The sequence below is a fragment of the Haliotis asinina genome, chromosome 10 (assembly GCF_037392515.1).
Source record: "Haliotis asinina isolate JCU_RB_2024 chromosome 10, JCU_Hal_asi_v2, whole genome shotgun sequence".
In the NCBI taxonomy this organism is placed as follows: domain Eukaryota; kingdom Metazoa; phylum Mollusca; class Gastropoda; order Lepetellida; family Haliotidae; genus Haliotis; species Haliotis asinina.
In genome coordinates, this window is record NC_090289.1 from 23,485,846 (window position 1) to 23,513,345 (window position 27,500).

Sequence of the window (27,500 nt, forward strand, 5' to 3'; positions counted from 1 at the left end):
GCCATACACACATGGAAATATTGGACATCATCATAACTAGCAGACATATTCATGAAGAGTGCTTTGCCATACACACATGGAAATATTGGACATAACTAGCAGACATATTCATGAAGAGTGCTTTGCCATACACACATGGAAATATTGGACATCATCATAACTAGCAGACATATTCATGAAGAGTGCTTTGCCATACACACATGGAAATATTGGACATAACTAGCAGACATATTCATGAAGTGATTTGCCATACACACATGGAAACATTGGACATAACTAGCAGACACATTCATGAAGAGTGATTTGCCATACACACATGGAAACATTGGACATAACTAGCAGACATATTCATGAAGAGTGATTTGCCATACACACATGGAAACATTGGACATAACTAGCAGACATATTCATGAAGAGTGATTTGCCATACACACATGGAAATATTGGACATCATCATAACTAGCAGACATATTCATGAAGAGTATTTTGCCATTGCAGAGGATTCTTGTTATATGTTGCTTTGTTTCTTTTTAAGTTTTCAAGAATGTTAAAACATTTCCAAACTTCATGTATATATTTCACAGGTTTATTGTAAAATAGGGTGTGCCTGTCTACTATATTGGAAACCCCGCTTATCAGAAATGTGTCAGCCTTATATCGTCAATGCTGGTATTCTTTATAATTTGCGCATCAAAACGTCGAAAGGACCGCATCAAAAAGTGAAAGGGCCTCAGACATCTAATCAAAAGGGCCTCAGACACCTAATCAAAAGGGCTTCAGACACCTAATCAAAAGGGCCACATATAAATAAAATAATAATGATAATATCTTTTTTCCAAAATTATCGTAAACAGTTCTATAGTCTGGTTCATAATTATTGAGAATTTTTCTTCTTACTTTGAGCTATCCTAACACCTCAACTGATTCACTGATACTTAAAACTAAGTAATGGTATAAGGGAGGTAACTCATCTTGGCCTACTGAGTATAGTACAATTAGAGTTACCTCCCCTGAATTTGTAGCAGACGTCATTTTCCTCAGCACTGTCAACAATGTCTGCTGAAGATAAAAGAAGGTTGATTTTTGAGTTGTGTAATCAAGGAATTGATGATGTAAATACACTGGCAGAGAGAACAGGAACTCCTCTTTCTACTGTGTATAGGATTAGGAAGAATTTTAAAGAGGGAAAGGATTTTGGGCATCAGAAAGGAGCAGGGAGACCCAGAAAATTGGACTTCTCAGATCGCGTCCGGCTGGGAATTTTAGCGTCTAAAAAGCAAAGGGCAAGCATCTCCAACATCAGGTATGAAATGATAGAAAGGGGATCAACAGTTGTATCAAAATCTACAGTTAGAAGAAATTTGATTGATCTTGGATGGGAGAAAAAGACTGGAATTCTTTCTCCTCTCATGAAACAAGAACATAAAGACAGGCGTGTTGAGTGGTGTTTGGCACATGAAAACTTTGACTGGGAAAATGTGATTTTTACTGATGAAAGCTCAATATGGGTATATCCCAATAATGTGAAAATATTGACAAAGTCTGCGTCAGCACCGTTGTATCGACGACCTAAATACAGCCCAAAGTTTCATGTATGGGGAGGGATATCCTTATTAGGAACGACCCCGCTGTGTGTGTTTGAGGGAAATCTGACAAGTCAACGCTACACTAACATATTAGATAATTTTCTCCTTCCAAGTGCACATGTGTTTTATGGAAATGACTGGATTTTGCAGCAAGATAATGATCCTAAACACACCGCAAAACATGCCAAGCAGTGGTTTCAGGAGAAAAATGTGACTGCATTACCATTTCCTGCATATAGTCCTGACTTAAATCCCATTGAGAACATTTGGGGGATGATGAAGGAATGTGTGAATCAAAAGGGGTTGACAAAAATTGAAGACATGAAGAGAGAAGTGGTCCGATACTGAGACAGCATAACTCACGAGACACTAACCTCTCTGATAGGAAGTATGCCTACCCGTCTTAGACTGTGCCGTGAAGCTCAAGGAGACTTGATAAAATATTAAATTGTTACCTACACAACATGAAAAGGTCAGTTCACTTTCACAATACATTCAATTTTATCTGATTTGTTCTCGTTTAATAATATGAAATGCTTTAGCTATTCTCAATAATTTTGAACCATACTGTACATCTACACTAAGTATATTTTGTATATTTAGTGGTCACTAGCTCTGTTCTTAATAGATATTTTATTCAATATTAGAAAATAATGACAAACACTAGATCATGTAATGGTTTTATATTTCATTTCAATATCAAAACACTTCCCATTTATAATTATGATAACTATAATGTCTTGACAAATGGTACGACAAAGGAACTAAAATATTACACAAAAACACATATACACAATATATTGTTTTGACTATCGTGTAAGTTGTCACTAATCCATTGTTTATACATCTATACAATGTGTAGTTTGTGCACACTACTTCTGTTTTTAATAGACATGTTTTCAATATTTGAAAGAAAATGATGACAAACAATTCATGTCTGTAATGGTTATATATTTCACTGCACTGTCATTATTTCAATAGATCACATTCAATTTTCACCCTTGGCTGGTTGTGTCAGCCTCGAACACAAGCATAGCAATTCCACTTGGCTAATGACTCCATTCTTCTCCGCCTGGGTTCTGCTGGCTCCAGTAGTGTGTAGTCAATTGTGTCTGGTTCTCCAGGCAGCAAACACCTTCGCCTGGGGTTCTGCTGTATAATAAAGAAGTTGAACCATAAAGCTATTTAGTTTGATTCCACTAGCTTCTAAATGCCTTTGAAACTGTGGTATCAGCACAAGGGACTTCCCGTAGAAGTCTCCAACGTCAGAGAGAAATGGCTGACTTCTATACTGACAGATGCAGCAGCATTTCTACTGCATTGGCACACGTGGCAGCTAAAAGGAAAACTATCTCCACTGTCCACATGCTGTAAATACTGGTGTCTTGACACTCCAGGGTCGCATCACACTTGATGGCTTGTTGGTTCTTCCTCACGGTTTTCAAACACTTCACACACTTTACTGCCATAGTAGAGGGAAGTGATATCCAAAACATGTCTGTCCATGATCTTATACTGTCACAAATTGACACAGAGTCAACTTAGTGTCATTTGTAAGGTTTTATAACGAAGAAAACAATGCTTTAAAAGGTTCTGACAGTATTCACTGAAGAGAAAACAAGACATTCACGGGATTAGTGACAACTGACATGATATTCAAAACACAAATATGACATTAAAGGGATACAGTGTGTGTATGTGTTTTGTGTAATATGTTAGTTTCTTACCGATGTTTTGTCGTACCACTTTTTCAAGACATAATATTTATCATGGTCATAAATGGCCAGTGTTTTGATACTGATAATGATACAACCATTACATAATCACTTGTTTGTCATTATTTTCTTTTTAATTTTGAAAGATTATCTCTTGAAAAAGGGACTAGTATGCACAAAATATACATTGAGCTGATGTAAAATCTTTTACTATAATAATTTTGAATAAAAGATGTTATCATTTTTTTATTTATATGTGGTCTTTTGACTAGGTGTCTGAGGCCTTTTTGACTAGGTGTCTGAGGCCTTTTTGACTTTTTGATGTGGCCCTTTTGACTCGGGGTTTGCGGCCCTTTTAACTTCCTTGCGGCCCTTTTGACTTTTCTGTTTTCTGGTCCTAATGTCATGCGACCTGTTCCTCCAACAACATACGTTTTGTAGATGACATTATTTAGCCGAATATCTGTATTATGGTGGTATGGTTACCTAAAAACCAAAGAGACTCAAATCGTATTTGAAGCTAACAGGTTGCTCAAAGTGAAGCCCTCTCTCATATATACTGAACACAAAATCACAAAATGTGACTATCAAAGCATGTTTTGGTGTTCACAAGTTCTGGCTGGCGTATGATGTGATAAGATCATTGAGATAGGACTGCGCACGCCAAGGCAGAAGAGCTCAACGCGAGATCCAAGAGGAAGCCTGTCTACTATTAGCTCCCACGGAGCGACCAGTAAACCCAGACAATACAGATCCAGCGTAGAAACAATACAACTTTGCAAGAGCTGATGCTGACCTTGATCGCTTTGGGGTGTTCCAGTTTGCCAACAAGTCGGAGGTTAGGTTCTTCATTGAGTTTTAGGCTTATAACCTTGGTTACAGTTCTCAAGTAGCGTTAGACCCGTGAAGGTCCCGGGGTAGGATAGGCCTTCAGCAACCCATGCTTGCCATAAGAGGTGACTGTGCTTGTCGTAAAAGGCGACTAACAGGAGCGGGTGGTCAGACTCGCTGACTTGGTTGGCACATGTCATCGGTTCCCAATTGCGCAAATCGATGCTCATGTTGTTGATCGCTGGATTGTCTGGTCCAGACTCGATTATTTATAGACCGACGCCATATAGCTGAAATATTGCTGAATGCGGCGTAAAACTGAACTCACTCACTCTCAAGTAGCGTTAAAGTGGACTGAGCGTTATCACATGAGCAATGAGTTTAGAACTGAGGAAAGTTGATTTGAATAGCGGAAGAAGAGTAGAGGTTCCAGATCATTACCTTGGGGTAACTACAAGACGTTCACTGTCGCCTGTTGCCGGTCAAGTATGACGAGAACCGTGATAGTGCAGTACCACTGATTCCAAGCTGTAGTTCGAGTGAGTGAAGAAACTCCTCGGGTCCGCAAATGCAATAAGCTGTGCGAAAACGTCATGGGACGTATTCCCCGTAAAATCAGACGATTAGATACCGGGTGCTCGTGAACTAAACGCATACATTACTAAATTGGGTTATTATTGGGTATAACAACACGTGTATTTGAAACGGCAACAAGTTTATTTGCAAACATGTATCCATACAAAAACAGAAACAATATTGCTTCTCAAGTCTATTGACGAAAGCACGAGTAAAATTGAAGAATTTTTTTGTATTTGTGGCATGTCCGTAGGCAGCTCAGGTTACATCTTCACAATTACATTCGAGGGATACTAAATTCACAATAATTCAAATGGACAATATGAGATTAAACAATAAACGATGACAAGACAGTAGGTATCCTACGCCGAGTCGAATGGTAAATACACAACGCGGAAACGAGGACCTCGTAATGGCCGTATCCCAGCACATGATCGGAGGATTCCCAATTGCAAATATGGTAAGTATCAAGGCCCAATTGCAAATATGGTAAGTATCAAGGCCCAATTGCAAATATGGTAAGTATCAAGGCCCAATTGCAAATATGGTAAGTATCAAGGCCCAATTTAGGACGTTAACGAGCACAAAATCATGACTTCCTGACTTGCCAAAGAACATTTTTCATATATACAACTTGTAATGTGTTCTCAGGTTTTACAGGTCGTAGACTGGTGAAAGTGCTGAAAACAAATTGCCGTGGATATACGAGGAGATGTCAATAAGTTTTGAGCCTTGAGCATTTTTCATACCCAGGTGTCACAGTCTATGGTACGACATTGAACCTTAGGGTGTAGCTGATGTGATATATAAGTTTTGGTATCCTACTCTCAGAAGTTATTGAACAGCTCACATCAAACGATGGGTCAATGAATTTAAGCAAAGTGGAGAGAGTCTTGAAGATGACCGCCGTCCAGGTCGCCCAACAACAAGCACTAGTCAGGAAAACATTGACAGAGTGCATAGACTTGTGCTGGAAAATCGTCGAATCACACTCCACGAGTTAGAGGAGACCACAGGCATTTCACACGGATCCGTCGAGACAATTCTTCATGAACATCTCGTCATGTTTAAGGTGTGCGCAAAATGGGTGCCAATAATGCTTACAGATGACATGAAGCAAACAAGGGTCACTATAAGCAACTCCATGCGAACCAGATACAACAAGAATCCAGAAGATTTTCACTTTAGGCTAGTAACCTGTGATGAAACCTGGATCCACCACTATGATCCTGAGAGCAAACAAGAATCCATGGAATGGAAACGTGTCACTTCTCCCAGGACCAAAAAGTTCAAAGCCTCCAGATCAGTGCAGAAGGAAGAACAATGAATGGGGAATATTACGCTAACTTGTTGAGGCAAGTGCGACAGTCAATCAAGGAGAAGCGCCGGGGCAAGATCAGACGTGGTATTATTCTTCTACATCGAGACAATGTCCCAGTACACACCTCTCGCGTTGCAGCCGCTGCTGTCCAGGAATACGGGTACGAAATCTTGCCGCATCCCCCCTACTCTCCAGACCTGGCACCAAGTGATTACCATCTGTTCCCAAATCTCAAGAAACACTTGCGTGGTCGTAGATTTCAGGATGATAATGAGCTTATTGATGCTCCTGAGGCTTGGTTTGAGGACCAAAATGGCGCCTTCTACAGAGATGGCATCAGCGACTGGCAGAAAAGATGGAACAAGGGGGACTATGTTGAAAATTATTTTTTTTTCTTGCCAATATTTTGTGTTTTTCTATGCAAGGCTCAAAACTTATTGACATCCCCTCGTAAGCGTAAGAAAAACTGTCTTGCCAAGACACTGAAAATAACCTGTGTCAAGGTTCAAAGTATCAGCAAAACTGAAATGTTATTTCAGTGCTGTTGTTCTGAATTTATAACAAGAGTATTAACCCAAAGTATAGACATAAGTCGAGGCATGCGATTGTGTCATACTAATCAATCTCTCCTTGCAAGACAGTTCTACGGAGGTACTCTTTGATTTCAACACCAAACACACAACTCGTTCTAATAACAAAGTATTTGGAACTGTTGTTTTTTGTGTTTTTCTTGTTTTTTTCTTGAGGGTGGTGGGGTGGTTGGGGGTGGGGGTGTGGCCTGGGGTGTGTTTTAATGTTCATTTAACAAAATTTTAGGAATTTGATGTGTCGAACCTTCTTATGTAACCCTTGTCCTAATGTATTTGTAATAATGTAACAACTGCAGATATAACACATTTACATGTAAATGATGAAACTCACAGAAAACTGGCGAATTCTCAACAAAAGTTTACACGAAAACGCAGCTGTTCACAGGCACGATATCAATACAATGTAAGTAATGTGATGCATGATCCTCGTGCATTTAATCTGCATTAAATTTTTGCGTTTGCAGTTGGTTCTCCCAAATTATTGGAGTAATTCATCTTCGATGTAACCACACACAATATATATGTATACACACACACACACACACACATGTGTGTGTATATATATATGTATATATATATGTGTGTGTGTGTTTGTGTGCGTGTATGTATGTATGTATGCATGTATGTATGTATGTATGTATGTATGTATGTATGTATGTATGTATGTATGTATGTATGTATGTATGTATGTATGTATGTATGTATGTATGTCATACAGTGAATGCATTAAGTGAGTCTAAACTTTTGATGGGAATATACACATATTCAATCAAGTGTAGGATCGACGAGATAGCCTCCTACAGACAGTACGACAAAGAAGCAGAGTGTTGTCACAACTACAAACACGACATACAATTTGAACAGAAAGCTGTCCAGCATCATTGCCACTTCAGGCCAGGTGGACCCGTCTGAACAAGTCTTGTCATCTGCTTTCGTGTCTTCCCACGCTGCCTGAGTGGTGTCAGCCGGAACAATCTTCTGTTGGCTTGTACATCTATGGGGCTTTACGCCACTGCTGCCTTTGGACTGTCTTTGAAGACATCGCACAAATCTCTTGAGCACAGGTGGGATGGGTTGAACATCTTTCTGGTGGTAGATGTAGAGGTTTACGACGGCCAGGATCACGGATGTGCACCCCACGAAAAGGATCAAGGCCAAATAGATTCCTGCAAAAACAAGGTGTGTGCAGTTAGACTTGGGCTTTGCAATGTCAGGATATGAACATAAAACACATCTCAATGCATCTACACTGTGTCTAATATCGTACCTGTTAACTGAAAATTGTCACGGCTTGTGCTGAATTGTATCGTGTCAAATTATTTGTTGATTCTACCACGCTTCTTTGCTGAAGATTCTGGTAAGATCGTGAAGATAACTATCAAGCGTTTTGTACACGAAAAAGGTTTCAAATTGTATTTCTTACAAGTTCTTGTTGAAAACTGTCCATCTTTATTAACGTAGCAAGCTCTGAGATGCATCCTTGCGGACTGGCACTGTTAAAATGCGACTCTTTCTTGTAATAAGTGCTTTGTATTAAGTTGTATTGTATTAAGAGGTATAGAAGTGTTGCTGCCGCTCCAAATGTCTGGTGTTTTGAAAGTACAGAAAGTGTCTTCCCATTTCCCCTTCCAGCTTGCAATAATAAGGTTTTTCAAATCATCTGGGAATTTCGTCATGTGCCATACAGCAATGATGGACTGGGCTCATTCTGTATAGTTTATTATCTGTATTTATAATTATTTGAATAGCAACACCAAGAACATTGCTTGAGTATATTTTACAGACTCCAATAATTGCTTTAGAAAGATATTGGACATGCTCTTAATGCAAGAATGACAGTAGTGGGTTGGCAACACGTGCAAATTTCTCTTGCGAGTGCTGGACTGTTCTCTTTACAGTGTAACGTTTGCTTTCGAATGTATTTATATTCATTGGTCATTTTTTCATCGGTATGATTTTGAAGCAATTTGGGTTGAGTCAAGGGGAAGTCACTGGTGGATCTGAGATTTGGGTTGAGTCAAGGGGGAGTCACTGGTTTATCTGAGATTTGGGTTGAGTCAAGGGGGAGTCACTGGTGGATCTGAGATTTGGGTTGAGTCAAGGGGGAGTCACTGGTTTATCTGAGATTTGGGTTGAGTCAAGGGGGAGTCACTGGTGGATCTGAGATTTGGGTTGAGTCAAGGGGGAGTCACTGGTGGATCTGAGATTTGGGTTGAGTCAAGGGGGAGTCACTGGTGGATCTGAGATTTGGGTTGAGTCAAGGGGGAGTCACTGGTGGATCTGAGATTTGGGTTGAGTCAAGGGGGAGTCACAGGTGGATCTGAGATTTGGGTTGAGTCAAGAGGGAGTCACTGGTGGATCTGAGATTTGGGTTGAGTCAAGCGGGAGTCACAGGTGGATCTGAGATTTGGGTTGAGTCAAGGGGGAGTCACTGGTGGATCTGAGATTCCGCGGCGGTAAGGGGAGAAAACTTCTTTGAGATAAGACGATTAGCTTTTATTGTAGAGACAATCATGAGTGAGGGCGAGGACAGAACATATATCAGGTAGTATTCCACCAAGTACATGCCACCCACAGCGACTTCGACAACACGACCAGGACAAACCCACCGTGGGAAATATTACATAGAACTATAGAATGTATTGTTACGGAAACATGTTGGCGTTTTCCTTGTGGACATATCCCGTATTCTGATTGAAATACACGCTAACTGCATTCTGTTTGCTAAGATGTACATTAATTCGAAAATTGCTTGTTATTGTTTTATGAATTAGTATTCATCTAAACCCTACAAAAGACGCATGGAGCACCTAAACCCATCCTCACTGGCGCACACTCTCGACCAGGTACCAGTGTTTGCCTAGCGAATTACTCTTGACGCCCACAATTGTCCAGTATTGTTTGGACCTAATGTCCATTCTGTGAATGATGGTTTTTGTAGAGAAAGTAATTCATATCTCCAGAGATATCTACTGCCTAACTGTGTCTGTGTTCATCAGGCTGTTAGAGCAATGTTGACACAAGCCGCACCTCGCTTGTTACATACACATCACAGGTGGTTTTGTTAATTACTTGTCGTATAAAACTAACAGAACCAGTCACAAACTCATTACCAGGCAGATGCTGACTATGAGTATGTGTGTTCCAAGTAAACGTTGACATAATGTCAGAGCTGCTGCAAAGCTGGTTCATTTGATGACTGCCATCACAATATGTATTGTCAGTTCTTATATACATTCGTGAGATAAATGAAGGCATTTGCTTTCAATAAATCAATCACACAAGTATGCGGTTGTCCCACTATATCTCACCATACCGTCATTGTAATTCCGTGTACTAGTCTCAAAAGGAGTGATCTCAGTATTATCCTCCAAGTAGTCGGCACACACAATAGCTCTGCACAATAGCCCTATTCGCTGATACGAAATCGATATTAACGCCTTTGTTTCTATGAATTCTAACACCTGCAAATAATGGACAACTTGTCTGTTTTGCCCAACATACCGATAACTCAAAGCATGGGGCAACAAGGCAAAAACAAAATTAACGATTAAGATCTCGTGTATGTACGTGTTACAATTATGCGTTTTGCAACACTTGAAGGTTACCATTATTTACCTATTCTGAGGCAATGAGCTTCCCCAGCTTGACAAAAAGTAAAGTAGCATCTAGCTGTAAGTTTTGCTACTTCACCACATGTTTGGGACGTAAAGAACAGATCAAGAAGCAGGTTCTGCAGCATAATTAATCTCCGATCTGTTAATATCATACCTACATGTTGGGTTCAAAGCATAAATGAGATACAGTTGTACCAGGTACTGCCATGGGCTACACCTGAGAAGATCCGGGTAAGACCTGGCTTTCAGTAAACCATCCAGTCTCGGTTATTTACAGGTTACATCGCCATTTAGTTGGAATACTCTGTAAATAATCGAGTTTGGTCCTGACCATCCAGTGATCGAAAGCGTGCTTCGATCTACGCAACTGGGATACGATGACATACACCAGCCAGGTTCGCGAGTCTGACCAGCCTATCCCGCTAGTTGCCTCTTACTACAAGCATGGGTTACTGAAGATCAACTCTAACTCTTCGCGGGTGGATGTGTTCGTAGCTAGCACTGAGATTCTAGTAGTGAAGTAGAACCTACCCAGCACAGAGATCCTGATGGAGGTTGGTGGGATGTTGCCGGCAACGATGGTCATCAGCACAGCGTAAGACAGCAGCACGGTGAGGGCGTAGCTCACCTTCTCTCCCGACTCAAAGGGCAGGATGAAGGTGATGACACTGAGGATGGAGGTGAGACCAATGGGAAACATGATGTTGATGACGTAGTAGAAGGGGCGGCGGTGGACGTGGAAGATGAACTTCAGCTGTGAAAAGGTCTCCTCCTCCTCCACCAACTCCGACCGGAGGAGGGTAGTTTTCAGTAGGGACCACTCACCATTGAGCACGTAATCCTGGACCCACGGAAGTCGACACAAGGTTCACAACACATAGCTATGCATGGAAGTTGTATAAACAATCGTATCTGTTAATTAAATGTTATCGAGTGGTCTGCAAAAACGTAGACGTATGTGAAGCTGAAATATGTGAGGTTGATCTTTGTGACAGAACGAGGGAGATGGCTCAGGTTGACCTACTTTAAGGTTGGCAGAACTAGGGAGATCGCTGGGGTTGACCAACGTTAAGGTTGACAGAACGAGAGATTTGGTTGAGGTTGACCCTCTTTAAGGTTGACAGAAATATAGATTTATATACCTTAAGGTTGACTGACGTAGAGAGATGGGTGAGGTTGACTTCGTTGATGTTGTACGCCCAGCTAGCAACGTCCAGTGCGCACTTCTGACCATCAAACGGGTAGTATGTAGTGTCCATCTCACAGTGGACTGAGTGTATCCCAGGAGGTTCCCACACTACCTCACCGTCATAACGCACCCTCAGCAGCAGAGCGTTGTCATTAATGACGCCGATGTCGCTGATACTGAGGAAAGGAACACTGAAAGACTTTGAGAGTTATAGTACTCATCTGCATCTGATCATTTGCCTGGACTTCTACCACTGACGCTACAACTACATCATCTATTCCGGATCCTGACGTCTATCACTGACGCTACAACTACATCATCTATTCCGGATCCTGACGTCTATCACTGACGCTACAACTACATCATCTGTTCTGGATCCTGACGTCTATCATTCACGCTACAACTACATCATCTATTCCGGATCCTGACTTCTACCACTGACGCTACAACTACATCATCTATTCCGGATCCTGACGTCTACCACTGACGCTACAACTACATCATCTATTCCGGATCCTGACGTCTATCACTGACGCTACAACTACATCATCTATTCTGGATCCTGACGTCTATCATTGACGCTACAACTACATCATCTGTTCTGGATCCTGACGTCTATCATTGACGCTACAACTACATCATCTGTTCTGGATCCTGACGTATATCACTGACGTTTCAACTACATCTGCGTCATCTACGAAACTGGGTACACCATGACTTCCACCACTGATGCTACAACTACATCATCTGTTCTGAACTTCTACCACTGATGCTACCACTACATCTGCGTCATCTACGTAACTGGGTACACCATGACTTCTACCACTGATGTCACAACTACATCATCTGTTCTGAACTTCTACCACTGATGCTACAACTACATCTGCGTCATCTACGTAACTGGGTATACCATGACTTCTACCACTGATGCTACAACTACATCATCTGTTCTGAACTTCTACCACTGATGCTACAACTACATCTGCGTCATCCACGTAACTGGGTACACCATGACTTCTACCACTGATGCTACAACTACATCAACTGTTCTGAACTTCTACCACTGACGCTACCACTACATCTGCGTCATCCACGTAACTGGGTACACCATGACTTCTACCACTGATGCTACAACTACATCAACTGTTCTGAACTTCTACCACTGACGCTACCACTACATCTGCGTCATCCACGTAACTGGGTACACCATGACTTCTACCACTGATGCTACAACTACATCATCTGTTCTGAACTTCTACCACTGATGCTACAACTACATCTGCGTCATCCACGTAAGTGGGTACACCATGACTTCTACCACTGATGCTACAACTACATCATCTGTTCTGAACTTCTACCACTGACGCTACCACTACATCTGCGTCATCTACGTAACTGGGTACACCATGACTTCTACCACTGATGCTACAACTACATCATCTGTTCTGAACTTCTACCACTGATGCTACCACTACATCTGCGTCATCTACGTAACTGGGTCCACCATGACTTCTACCACTGATGCTTCAACTACATCATCTGTTCTGAACTTCTACCACTGACGCTACCACTACATCTGCGTCATCTACGTAACTGGGTACACCATGACTTCTACCACTGATGCTACAACTACATCATCTGTTCTGAACTTCTACCACTGACGCTACCACTACATCTGCGTCATCTACGTAACTGGGTACACCATGACTTCTACCACTGATGCTACAACTACATCATCTGTTCTGAACTTCTACCACTGACGCTACAACTACATCTGCGTCATCCACGTAACTGGGTACACCATGACTTCTACCACTGATGCTACAACTACATCATCTGTTCTGAACTTCTACCACTGATGCTACCACTACATCTGCGTCATCTACGTAACTGGGTACACCATGACTTCTACCACTGATGCTACCACTACATCTGCGTCATCTACGTAACTGGGTCCACCATGACTTCTACCACTGGTGCTACCACTACATCTGCGTCATCCACGTAACTGGGTACACCATGACGTCTACCACTGATGTCACAACTACATCATCTGTTCTGAACTTCTACCACTGATGCTACCACTACATCTGCGTCATCCACGTAACTGGGTACACCATGACTTCTACCACTGATGCTACAACTACATCATCTGTTCTGAACTTCTACCACTGACGCTACAACTACATCTGCGTCATCCACGTAACTGGCTACACCATGACTTCTACCACTGATGCTACAACTACATCATCTGTTCTGAACTTCTACCACTGATGCTACCACTACATCTGCGTCGTCTACGTAACTGGGCACACCATGACTTCTACCACTGATGCTACAACTACATCATCTGTTCTGAACTTCTACCACTGACGCTACCACTACATCTGCGTCATCTACGTAACTGGGTACACCATGACTTCTACCACTGATGCTACAACTACATCATCTGTTCTGAACTTCTACCACTGACGCTACCACTACATCTGCGTCATCTACGTAACTGGGTACACCATGACTTCTACCACTGATGCTACAACTACATCTGCGTCATCTACGTAACTGGGTACACCATGACTTCTACCACTGATGCTACCACTACATCTGCGTCATCTACGTAACTGGGTACACCATGACTTCTACCACTGATGCTACAACTACATCTGCGTCATCTACGTAACTGGGCACACCATGACTTCTACCACTGGTGCTACCACTACATCTGCGTCATCCACGTAACTGGGTACACCATGACTTCTACCACTGATGTCACAACTACATCATCTGTTCTGAACTTCTACCACTGATGCTACAACTACATCTGCGTCATCCACGTAACTGGGTACACCATGACTCCTACCACTGATGTCACAACTACATCATCTGTTCTGAACTTCTACCACTGACGCTACCACTACATCTGCGTCATCCACGTAACTGGGTACACCATGACTTCTACCACTGATGTCACAACTACATCATCTGTTCTGAACTTCTACCACTGACGCTACCACTACATCTGCGTCATCCACGTAAGTGGGTACACCATGACTTCTACCACTGATGTCACAACTACATCATCTGTTCTGAACTTCTACCACTGATGCTACCACTACATCTGCGTCATCCACGTAACTGGGTACACCATGACTTCTACCACTGATGCTACAACTACATCATCTGTTCTGAACTTCTACCACTGATGCTACCACTACATCTGCGTCATCTACGAAACTGGGTACACCTTGACTTCTACCACTGATGCTTCAAGTACATACGTCATCTGCTCTGGATCCTGACCTATATCACTGACGTTTCAACTACATCTGCGTCGTCCACGTAACTGGGTACACTATTTACGCTTGAACTACAACTACATCATAACGATTGGACTCTGGCTTCAGTGCTTCCTCACTGATACTTCTACTGTAGCTTCACCATTTAAAGGATTCACCGTGACTTCCATTCTATCTAATTCTTCAACTGTTGGAAAAAACTAAGTCAAAACTTTCTTGTTAAGATGGTTGAAGCAAGTTTGTGTTGTCACTGAAGGAAGCATCAGTGAGAGGTTTTGTTATTGCACACTTTGTATTGTAAGTAACCGTTATCTTTCGAGCGAAGATGGAGCATAACTAAATATCATAATTACGAGTTGTCGATGATGAGTTCGGGTCTCCACAGAACGTCCTCCGTATCAAACATGTAGGTGAGGTTCCCATAGTTTTCCCTGGTCCAGGCTAGGCGGCGGTCCTCCCATTTCTAGCAAACGAAGATGGCATTATCTTCAATCCACCAACAGTTATATCTACATGTGCCTGACATACGGTCACCTCCTCGATGTTACATCCAGCAACAGTTATATCTACATCTGACTTCCATACGTTCACTTCCTCGGTGTTACCCCCAGTAACAGTTGTATCTACATCTGCCTCCCGCACCTTCACTTCCTTGATGTTACCCCCAGCAACAGTTATATCTACATTTGCCTCCCATACGTTCATCTCCTTCGTGTTACCCCCAGCAACAGTTATATCTACATTTGCCTCCCATACGTTCATCTTCTTGGTGTTACCCCCAGCACCAGATATGTCTACATCTGCCTCCCGTACGTTCACCTCATCGGTGTTACATCCAGCAACAGTTATATCTACATCTGCCTCCCATACGTTCACCTCCTCGATGTTACCCCCAGCACCAGTTATATCTACATCTGCCTCCCATACGTTCACCTCATCGGTGTTACATCCAGCACTAGTTATAACTACATTTCGTTCCCATACGTTCACCTCCTCGGTGTTACATCCAGCACCAGTTATATCTACATTTGCCTCCCATACGTTCACCTAATTGGTGTTACATCCAGCAACAGTTATATCTACATCTGCCTCCCGTACGTTCACCTCATCGGTGTTACATCCAGCACCAGATATATCTACATCTGCCTCCCATACGTTCACCTAATCGGTGTTACATCCAGCACCAGTTATATCTACATCTGCCTCCCATACGTTCACATCCTCGATGTTACATCCACCAACAGCTATATCCACATCTGCCTCCCATACGTTCACCTCATCGGTGTTACATCCAGCACCAGTTATATCTACATCTGCCTCCCATACGTTCACCTCCTCGATGTTACATCCAGGAACAGTTATATCTACATCTGCCTCCCGTACGTTCACCTCATCGGTGTTACATCCAGCACCAGTTATATCTACATCTGCCTCCCATACGTTCACCTAATCGGTGTTACATCCAGCACCAGTTATATCTACATCTGCCTCCCATACGTTCACATCCTCGATGTTACATCCACCAACAGCTATATCTACATCTGCCTCCCATACGTTCATCTTATTGGTCTTACATCCAGCAACAGTTATATCCACATCTGCCTCCCATACGTTCACCTCATCGGTGTTACATCCAGCACCAGATATATCTACATCTGCCTCCCATACGTTCACCTAATTGGTGTTACATCCAGCACCAGTTATATCTACATCTGCCTCCCATACGTTCACATCCTCGATGTTACATCCACCAACAGCTATATCCACATCTGCCTCCCATACGTTCACCTCATCGGTGTTACATCCAGCACCAGTTATATCTACATCTGCCTCCCATACGTTCACCTCCTCGATGTTACATCCAGGAACAGTTATATCTACATCTGCCTCCCGTACGTTCACCTCATCGGTGTTACATCCAGCACCAGATATATCTACATCTGCCTCCCATACGTTCACCTAATCGGTGTTACATCCAGCACCAGTTATATCTACATCTGCCTCCCATACGTTCACATCCTCGATGTTACATCCACCAACAGCTATATCTACATCTGCCTCCCATACGTTCATCTTATTGGTCTTACATCCAGCAACAGTTATATCCACATCTGCCTCCCATACGTTCACCTCATCGGTGTTACATCCAGCACCAGTTATATCTACATCTGCCTCCCATACGTTCACCTCCTCGATGTTACATCCAGCACCAGTTATATCTACATCTGCCTCCCGTACGTTCACCTCCTCGGTGTTACATCCAGCACCAGTTATATCTACATCTGCTCACCTCCTCGATGTTACATCCAGCAACAGTTATATCTACATCTGCCTCCCGTACGTTCACCTAATGGATGTTACACCCAGCAACAGTTATATCTACATCTGCCTCCCATACGTTCACCTAATCGATGTTACATCCAGCAACAGTTATATCTACATCTGCCTCCCATACGTTCACCTAATCGGTGTTACATCCAGCACCAGTTATATCTACATCTGCCTCCCATACGTTCACCTCCTCGATGTTACATCCAGCAACAGTTATATCTACATCTGCCTCCCGTACGTTCACCTCCTCGGTGTTACATCCAGCACCAGTTATATCTACATCTGCTCACCTCCTGGATGTTACATCCAGCAACAGTTATATCTACATCTGCCTCCCGTACGTTCACCTAATGGATGTTACATCCAGCAACAGTTACATCTACATCTGCCTCCCATACGTTCACCTAATCGATGTTACATCCAGCAACAGTTATATCTACATCTGCCTCCCATACGTTCACCTCCTCGATGTTACATCCAGCAACAGTTATATCTACATCTGCCTCCCGTACGTTCACCTAATGGATGTTACATCCAGCAACAGTTATATCTACATCTGCCTCCCATACGTTCACATCCTCGATGATCCACCAACAGCTATATCTACATCTGCCTCCCATACGTTCATCTTATTGGTCTTACATCCAGCAACAGTTATATCCACATCTGCCTCCCATACGTTCACCTCCTCGGTGTTACATCCAGCAACAGTTATATCTACATCTGCCTCCCATACGTTCATCTTATTGGTCTTACATCCAGCACCAGTTATATCCACATCTGCCTCCCATACGTTCACCTCCTCGGTGTTACATCCACCAACAGCTATATCTACATCTGCCTCCCATACGTTCATCTTATTGGTCTTACATCCAGCACCAGTTATATCTACATCTGCCTCCCATACGTTCACCTCCTCGGTGTTACATCCAGCAACAGTTATATCCACATCTGCCTCCCATACGTTCATCTTATTGGTCTTACATCCAGCAACAGTTATATCCACATCTGCCTCCCATACGTTCACCTCATCGGTGTTACATCCAGCACCAGTTATATCTACATCTGCTCACCTCCTCGATGTTACATCCAGCAACAGTTATATCTACATCTGCCTCCCGTACGTTCACCTAATGGATGTTACATCCAGCAACAGTTATATCTACATCTGCCTCCCGTACGTTCACCTAATCGGTGTTACATCCAGCACCAGTTATATCTACATCTGCCTCCCATACGTTCACCTAATTGGTGTTACATCCACCAACAGCTATATCTACATCTGCCTCCCATACGTTCATCTTATTGGTCTTACATCCAGCAACAGTTATATCCACATCTGCCTCCCATACGTTCACCTCCTCGGTGTTACATCCAGCAACAGTTATATCCACATCTGCCTCCCATACGTTCACCTCATCGGTGTTACATCCAGCACCAGTTATATCCACATCTGCCTCCCATACGTTCACCTCCTCGGTGTTACATCCAGCAACAGTTATATCCACATCTGCCTCCCATACGTTCACCTCCTCGATGTTACATCCAGCAACAGTTATATCTACATCTGCCTCCCATACGTTCACCTCCTCGGTGTTACATCCAGCAACAGTTATATCTACATCTGCCTCCCGTACGCTCACCTAATGGATGTTACATCCAGCAACAGTTATATCTACATCTGCCTCCCATACGTTCACCTAATCGATGTTACATCCAGGAACAGTTATATCTACATCTGCCTCCCGTACGTTCACCTCCTCGGTGTTACATCCAGGAACAGTTATATCTACATCTGCCTCCCATACGTTCACCTCCTCGGTGTTACCCCCAGCAACAGTTATATCTACATCTGGCTCCCATCTTCTTGGTGTTACCCCCAGCAACAATTATATCTACGTCTGCCTCCCGTACGTTCACTTCCTTGATGTTACATTCAGCAACAGTTTTAACTACATCTGCCTTCCATACGTTCACAAATTATAGGAAAACAGTCTAAATTATCTTCTACAAAATGTATTTAATTTAACTTCTGAATTAATACGCCTCTATCCAATGACAAACCTTTGTCACTACCTACTCGGAAACTACTTTGCCGTTTCTTACCGTAAATGTCAAATGGCATAGGCAGGTATAACACTATCAAGTACGAGTCATCACTTTATCAAAGTATACAAACACCAATCACACCAAAAGACCGGAGTCAATATCTTTTAATTATTTGAATTTTATTGAGAAACATTGGTGGTTCTTGTAAAATAATATTTTGTCCACTGATGTTACCCAAATATAAAGGGCGCTGGACATGTTATGTGGCGTGCAAACAATGTGTTCTGAACGAGGAAAGACCCACTTCAGGTCACAGAATATACATGGATAGTACTGGCGTTGTCTGGTATTATTTAACCCGTTTGTTCGCGTGCATCTACCCAAAGCCAACACGGATTAATGCCCGCTGTGAATTATCGTGTCGGTAACGTGAGGTCATGAGGCAAGGACCAGGGATAAATTCTTTACGGAAGTTGCCCATTAGCACCAGTAACTGTGGGTACTGTGGTGTTTATGTACAAGCTTGTGATTGTGGATTCTGGTGCTGCCACAGAGGCAGACATCTACCATTCAAGTGAATCCAATAACATTTCATAACAATAAAAACTTACTGTCTACAAATGACCACTACCGATATTGCTGTAGGGTTAGTCTGTCTCAAAGTCCTTGAACCACATTCTTTCTCAACAGCCTGGCCTGTCTCAAAGTGTCTGAACCATGATATTTCCCCTACAGCTTAGCCACGCCTGCAATGCAAAAGCCCTAAACGAAGCAAATCCAGATTTGTAAAGGTTCTGAATCTCTGGTCCCCCTGGGAATTATATATATATATATATATGTTATAGTCAGTTTGTGAAATCAGTCGTTTCGTGAGATGACATAAAGGGTCAGCCAAAATATATTGATTGTTGTTACACAAAATAGCGCGAAATGCCCGACCCTCATAGTCATTTCACGAAATGACTGTTTTCACAATCTGACTGTAACAAATATATATAAATTCAGGGACTCAGCTTGAGTTTACTGTCAGGTTTTTCTTGCATAGGGGAACCTATTCATCTGTGTTCGTATTATGTACATGTATATCGCATTATAAGTGTTGATGAAACCACAAAGGGAATAATTAGTATTGTGATAGATTCCACTCAGACTGGGCTGTAGCACCAAGTAACGGTTATTGTCAGTGGAATTAAAGACCAATTACTATCAAAGTATGTGTTATTGACTGATGGTTACATTATATTGATCATCTGTGTCCACGTTAGGTATGTTTGGTTAGTCGTTTGTCAATCGCCCCTTTCCTTGCATGCCACGTCGAATCAGCTAGTTCATCCGAACAATCAGAAAACCGATATCAAAAGATTGCTTCGACCAAGATTGATTTTTGGCGAAGTTTTCATTTAGACACAGTAACAACGGTTTGTTTGTTACATAATAGGCCGATGTGATCTCCGGAGAGATGTGGTTATGGTAGTGGTCTTCGGTCTGAAAACTAGCGTGGTCGTTAAGTCGTGATTTGTATAAACTGAGCACTCTTGGTTGCTCGGTGTTCTGTACATTCTGATTCTGTGGTAGTGATAGCATCATTAGATTCACCCGGCGTCATTAATGAAGTGTCAAGATATTGGTAACACTATTTCTTAAAAGCTGTAAAGTCCTCGTGTTTGCTATGCATGGTTATTATGGTGGACCACGTTAGGCCGCATAGGCCCAAGTTGAATCATCCCATTCAGGGAGGGACAGCGGTTGAATCACTTTATTCAGTGAGGGACAGCTATTGAATCACTTTATTCAGTGAGGGACAGCTATTGAATCGCTATATTCAGTGAGAGACATTTATTGAATGACTTTATTCAGTGGGGGGAAATGTCACTAAATCACTTTATTCAGTGAGGGACAGTCATTAAATAACTTTATTTAGTGAGGAACAGCTAGTGAATCACTTTATTCAATGAGGGAGAGCTGTTAAATCTTTTTTTATTCAGTGAGGGGTAGCTATTGAATCACTTTATTTAGTGAGGGACAGCAAATGAATCATTTTATTCAGTGAGGGGTAGCTACTGAATCACTTCATTTAGTGAGGGAACACCTACTGAATCACTATGTAGAGTGAGGAACAGCTATTGAATCACTTTATTCAGTGAGGGAACACCTGATGAATCACTTTATTTAGTGAGGGACAGTTATGCCAAGGATAATCAGCCGGTAAATTGTCAAGTGGGTAATATACTAGTATGTTTATATGAAGTTTCTTGTCTGTTCGAGTGTTCAAGAGTTTTCCCATCATTATAATCCAGATCTTTAGCCATCTGGCCTGATATAGAACGTTCAACTTTGAATAGTCCTAAGGTAAGTGGGTTCAGATTTACGCCACAGTCAGCAATATTCCAGCTAAACGGTGGTATTCTGTACATATTTGAATCTGGATGAGACAATCATCGATCTACGCCATTGATAGGATGACAATCTTCGATCTACGCAACTGATACGATGACGTGTCAGCCAAGTGAGGTCACCTTTTACGATACGCATGGGCCACTGAAGGCTAGTTCTAACCTAGACCATCACGGGTTGAATGCCTCTAGAGCACTGAGATCGAACGGTTGTTGTCTCTGTGCAAAGAACAAAGTCGACGACCTCAGACAGAACAATACATATTTATGTATTTGTCACATACTCGATTGTTTCACTTGCAACAAATATGTAACGCTGCCAATCAATGCGTATGCGCTCACTCCAGACCCAAATACGTACATAAATGAACCTCGCTAAAAGATACTAGACAACCTCATGTGTGCACTATTACCAACCTAAACACTATCTGGATTTTTAGCCATCGACGTTGTTGTCATCAGCCAGACATCCTTGGCTCAGTTTTATGTGGTGTATATTTGTTACATAAATGACATATTGTTCAAGGAATGCACTTAGCGACTAGTGAATAACTTAATGGAGTTAATATACTTTGTAAAGTCATTAAGTAATTGTTTGGAAGACATTTGCGTCATTCCACTTACACTCTCTAACTTAGACCAGTTTACATTTGCATAAGGGTGGTGGAGTAGCCTTGTGGTTAACGCGTTCGCTCGTCACGCCAAATCGATGGGCGCAAAATCAATTTCTATTGTCCCCTACGGTGATACTGCTGAAATACTGCTAAAACAGGAGTAAAACGACACTCAACCGCTACTTTTTGCAGACGACAAACTTTGAACACTTCTTCCAAGGAACAAAATCTTTTGAAACATTTGCAGTTACTTACAACTGTCAACCACCCAGACGTTGAAAAAGTTTGAGTCCTCATGTCCTGCAAGAAAAGTGAAAGAGACATTGTCAAATCCAAAATTCATATTAATTTTGGAAGTGGGTGATATTTTTATGTTTATCCTGACTCGTGTTATATTCTTCTCTCTCTTACAGCCCGACATACAATGGAAACCTCTGTGTCCAGTTTACCCAAGAAAAGTAAAACCATTTCACCCGAACACACACCCTGAGACTGCGCACCTGCACTTCCCGTGACTGTCACGTGACAATCGCTCTCTCCAAACAGGGTGGTGGTGAGAGAATTTCCTCTGCAGTCTAATATTTTGTTATACACATGTATATATACCTGCTGTGCAAACAACGAAACTTGAAAGCACCTCTGTACATGGGCGTTTTTATAAATGATCACAAGTGTGCTTCCGTTCAGTGGGTTTCATGTTTCACAATTTATATGAAGCTCAACGTGTACCCACCAGCGTGTTGATGGAAAGCAGGTTGTACCTGACGCTGACGTGAACCTGTTCAGCAGGCCGTATCTTGCGGGAGTAGTTGCTGCTGCCCAGCGTATCTGCCCGCAGCTGAATCTCGTACATATTGCGATCTTCCCAGGACAGGCTGCTACTGTCGGGGGTGGCCTGGTGACACAGAGCTGGGTCGGGAAAAGGTTAATAATATGAACACAATGCAAAATGAGCAAGCCATGAACGGTCAGCACTGACCTAAGCACATTAACTTATATGCGTACACGCAACACATCACGGAAGTGAATAGCCTTTTCTAATGTGTGTTATGAGACAGGCTCAGCAGACCCGGTGTCTAGAAAAGGAGTTACATTCTCAGTGTTTCTAAGGAGAATGTCCACTCAAAGTTTTTAACACAAACTAGATCGTGACCGAACATGTGGTTACATCGCGCATATTTCTTGTTCTCAAAAAATATAAAACAGAAAGAAAACCCCTTTTCGACTGACATTTAGAAGTTGGTGAATAAGAAAGGATACTTTGTGGTGAGGTAACATTATACAATGAAGAAGTTGCTAACCATAAAGTATCACACATTTCTCGGAACGAAAACCCGTGTATGTATCTAAACAAGTAAGTGATTCGTTTATGGCAAAGATACGGTACGCCCGAAACGAAAACGAAAATGTGTTATGCTCTTTAAAAGTATAGGACATTCCCGGAAATAGCTCAAAATGTAAAAAAAAGATATATTTTTAGCAATCGATTTTCAGTAACAGTTACATGATAATGAACAAAGGAACCCACAACAATCAGTAGTGAAGTATGACAATGCATTTATGGCAGCCAATGACCCTGACAAACGATCGGGATAAAATGGGCAAGTTGACGGTTGTAGTGCGGTCGGCGCTCATGACTGGCAATGGTAGTGTTTTGTTGCTGGAACACTGGCGATTTGAGGACGATTATCGTCCTGCAAGACAAAGCGTCTATCCACGTGTATTGGACAGCAAAGACCATAAGAATGTTGACCCAGCATTGCTATCAAGTGACCCTCGCTTGCGCTATATATTACCCCACACCATAACAGATCCACAACCAGTCTCAGATTGACATTGCCTTGACGTGCATTTCGTCGTCCATAACCAGTAGACTATCAAATATCACGTGTTAATCCGGAAAGGCACAGAGATTGTATCCCAATTTCAATCACACAGGGAAACGTTTGCACTACTTCAATTTGCCAGTTGGCCATCAGGACATGCTGCCGCCTGCAGCCTTTAAAATTTGGTGCCGCGAGGCCTTTTTATTTGTTAAAACTGGTTAAAGATATTCCTGTGTGCAAAGCGTTGAAATGAATTAATACCCGGGCTCATTTTTTCAACGCCAGGGGCCTTTTTCCATCACTGAATAATCACCCGATTGCTGCTGAAAATTAACACGGGTCACGTATTGAAAAGATAACCCGGTTGAATGACACGGATATATGTTTACTTGGCCTTTCAAGATTTAAAGTTCGTTAACAGTGTAGAAACAGCGAGGGTCATTATTCCACCAGGGTATCTTACGGTGTCCATATCTATGTCCATTACAATACAACCAAAATAGTTTATTTCAGACACTTACATCGTGAAATTCATGTCCACCCTTGACAATACCTCATTGTCTCAATGGTACCATCACCATGAAAGTAACCATGACAATGACAGTAGAACCATCTTGTTCATATTAGGAAAAAACCGGGAGCAACCACGGCAATGTTAGCATTTCTGTCGTGTTCACATTATTACCTCCATCATGAAGGTAACCGTGGTAACGGTAGTATTTCTGTCGTGTAAACAGTATTACGTCCTTCACGAAGGTAGCCCTGACAATATCAGATTCCCTGTCCACATTATGATGTTATGAAATGTGAATGTTTACAGGAATACATCGCCCGTTTATCCCGTTATCCGGTAGGTTTAAGAATAAGTTTTCAAAGGATTCAAATGTGTACGCAGATTACGATATGGCAAGACAAAGAGGTGACGTGTATGCTTGTCACTGGCTTGATCAAAGGGCAGAGGTATTCAACGTGTCTGCGCAATAGTCAAAGGTCTCAGAAATTTTAAGGATGCATACGGCATGTTTGCGTAAAAGCAAGCACTGGGGTAGTTTTTAATGCTGAATACTAACCTGCTGTTTGCTCAAAAACGCCTAATTAGGTCACCATTTGGGGTGAAAGGTCAACGAGTGCAAAATTCAATTTTTTTAAATAAGAAGTCTTTTATTTATCACACTCTATCCATACAATGAACACCTTTTACAATACATAGATTAATGATGTTACCACAGGATTTCAAAATGCGACTTTTGCGTGAAATTACATTTTACATTTATTTGTTCTGAAAAATGCAAAACAAGGCTGAATCTCTTCCTACTGTTGACAGAATTCTGTTCCAGACAACCTGTTTAGATCACAAAATCACAAATTTTCAAGTTCTACACTGCTTCACGTGCACGCCAAATGAAACTGCTTTCATTTCAGCTTGATTAATTATTTTTACAATATAATTACCCACGTAACAGTTATATACCACTAGGACAGGAAGGAATCCTATCAAATTATGTGTCAGATAGATAATATGACGATGAAGGCAAAATTGAAAAATAAATGCATACAAACCATGTGCCATGACCGAAGGATCGAATGTGTGCTAAAAGACCTTGCTTTCACATATCTGGATTTAGGAATCTTTGTGCCTAAGGATTTTGTTAACTGATGCACCAGTACTTTTTATATTCAGGTGTAGTATGTGTGTACCAGGAGAGGTCATCAGTGGTGGTATGTATGTAACAGTGGTGTAAATTTCATTCTAGTCCCAGATCAAGATTTGTCATTTGAGCTTTCGGCTAAGTCTTTGCCGGTCTCTACTATTGACATGCAATCTTCAAACATTGTTGAATGTGTGTAGATTCATACTATTGGTTCATAACGTAAATGTCTTAATGATACAAATGATGGAAAAATGTAACATAAAACACATATATTCAGTGAGATTCAGTAAGGATGACGATATGTATTCGACATAAAGGAAAATGTCCTTCATGTGTACAGCGTTAGGTTAACTAGAAGTTGAACATATAGGTATCTACAGGACTGTAAGTACTTACCAGGAAGCAACATGAATACAAAACATCTCCTCAGTCTGTCAGTCCTCATCCTGAATCTGATGGTCGTTGACTTGCGGAGTGAGATGTTGCAGTCCTAACTCCAGGAACCACATCTACCACTCCGACTTCACATCGTCTGGTATGGCGGTTCCATCCGTGTCTGATATATCTTATATTATTGATCAGTGTCAAGTGCACCACCATTAGAGGACGAATGATGTCAATTTCACCCGGGTACAGGTATCCATCATTGTATTTTATAGAACTGCCACCATTCAATAGCAAGAATGACAAACAGACACAAACTTGGCAGCAGTGTGTACGTAGCGCGGAACTGTGGATATGGCATTTGTTATTAATCCAGCATTAAATGTGTCCGTGTTTTCGAGGAGATAATACAAATTGCGTGCTATCTTTCATTTTTCCCCCAGAAATTGATCACAGGATATTTGACTGAATTCCCAGTAAATAGACCGCTGCCAAACACTCAACGTAAGATAAACACACGTAAACTAACATCTTTTTGACTTTTAATTCTGTTCGCAAATCGTTTCATCTAAATCATCGTGTTTACCGAGACCACTCTACGCATACAGTGTCTCAATGTGTATACTCGTTAACGTCGTTAGTTGGTCGAAATGATACGTTTGAGGCGGGTAATGTCAGCACACTACCAATCATCGTGTTGGCATATGGATTACTTGATAGTATTGGCATATGAAGTTTGTACCTTGTTGATACACATACTTAATCGTGTTGGTATATGTTCATATGGCCGTGTCGATACATTGGTAATCTTTCGCGACGGCACATCGCGTATTCTGCGCGTTGTTACATTCAAAAAGTCGTCCTGTTGCATAATTAATTTCAGTACCTGGCTGTGTTGGTATATTTCATACCCGATCCAGTTGGTCACTTTCGACCTGTTTTGACCCCCAGACAATCGGGCCTTCCCTAGGCCATTGTATGACAGTCAGCAGATTTGATCCACATGCTACTACCAGTCAACCCAATATTTTGCCGGGAGGGGTGTATTTAAACGCCGTGATCATGCCATCTTAAAAACACTGTCTACGTCTCAAAAAAGATCAGACGTTCCAGAAGCACACCGAGCTAAGATCCAAGTCTGCTTTATCGCCTACCTGAAAAACTACACCATGTCAAGGTCCTGTCAGCAAGCAGGTTTCGTGTATAATCGAGAACAAAGCCAACCTCACCTCTCCTTTTGGGCAATACCATCATAACCCAGCCATACGTCAGTGGAAGGGGCACATGTTGCTCAAGTCCCACCTACAGGGCATGTATGTACCAGACCCCCTGCAACAGTCGCGATCATTTCACTGGTGAAACCACCCGACCCTGTAAAGTCAGAAAACTTCCGACACCTATCATGGAACTCAACCAGAAATCCACCATTGCAGAACAGATCACCAAGAACCTGCGCACACCATCATGTTGGAAAGTACAGTCGTCCTGTCCACCACAACCACTCGGTGTCAAAGGAAGAAGCTGTACTAA

General features: G+C 42.0%; 1 protein-coding gene across 2 annotated transcripts; it reads right to left on the minus strand.

Annotated features, from left to right (window-relative positions):
- Positions 1-4,843: 4,843 nt before the first annotated feature.
- On the minus strand, positions 4,844-27,496 carry LOC137298167 (neuronal acetylcholine receptor subunit alpha-3-like). 2 transcript variants are annotated; one of them, XM_067830313.1, is made up of 7 exons: positions 25,983-27,496; positions 22,842-23,017; positions 22,364-22,408; positions 15,075-15,184; positions 11,379-11,601; positions 10,768-11,077; positions 4,844-7,785 (listed from the first exon to the last, which is right to left on the minus strand). In XM_067830313.1, the coding sequence occupies exons 1-7, from the start codon at positions 26,029-26,031 to the stop codon at positions 7,385-7,387; spliced, it is 1,314 nt and encodes a 437-aa protein (XP_067686414.1). In that variant the 5' UTR covers positions 26,032-27,496; the 3' UTR covers positions 4,844-7,384. The 2 variants fall into 2 exon arrangements, with proteins under 2 accessions (XP_067686414.1, XP_067686413.1); XM_067830312.1 differs by having other exon boundaries at positions 11,379-11,616.
- Between the last annotated feature and the right edge of the window lie 4 nt (positions 27,497-27,500).

What these genes read in the sequence shown, in the direction of transcription:
- LOC137298167 (XM_067830312.1), bottom strand. Translation starts at nt 26,031, where the DNA reads ATGAGGACTGACAGACTGAGGAGATGTTTTGTATTCATGTTGCTTCCT. An exon ending in TGCTTTCCATCAACACGCTG is followed by an intron (nt 22,409 to 22,841) that starts GTGGGTACACGT and finishes CTTTTCTTGCAG; the next exon opens with GACATGAGGACTCAAACTTT. An exon ending in CATCAGGATCTCTGTGCTGG is followed by an intron (nt 7,786 to 10,767) that starts GTAGGTTCTACT and finishes TTGTTTTTGCAG; the next exon opens with GAATCTATTTGGCCTTGATC.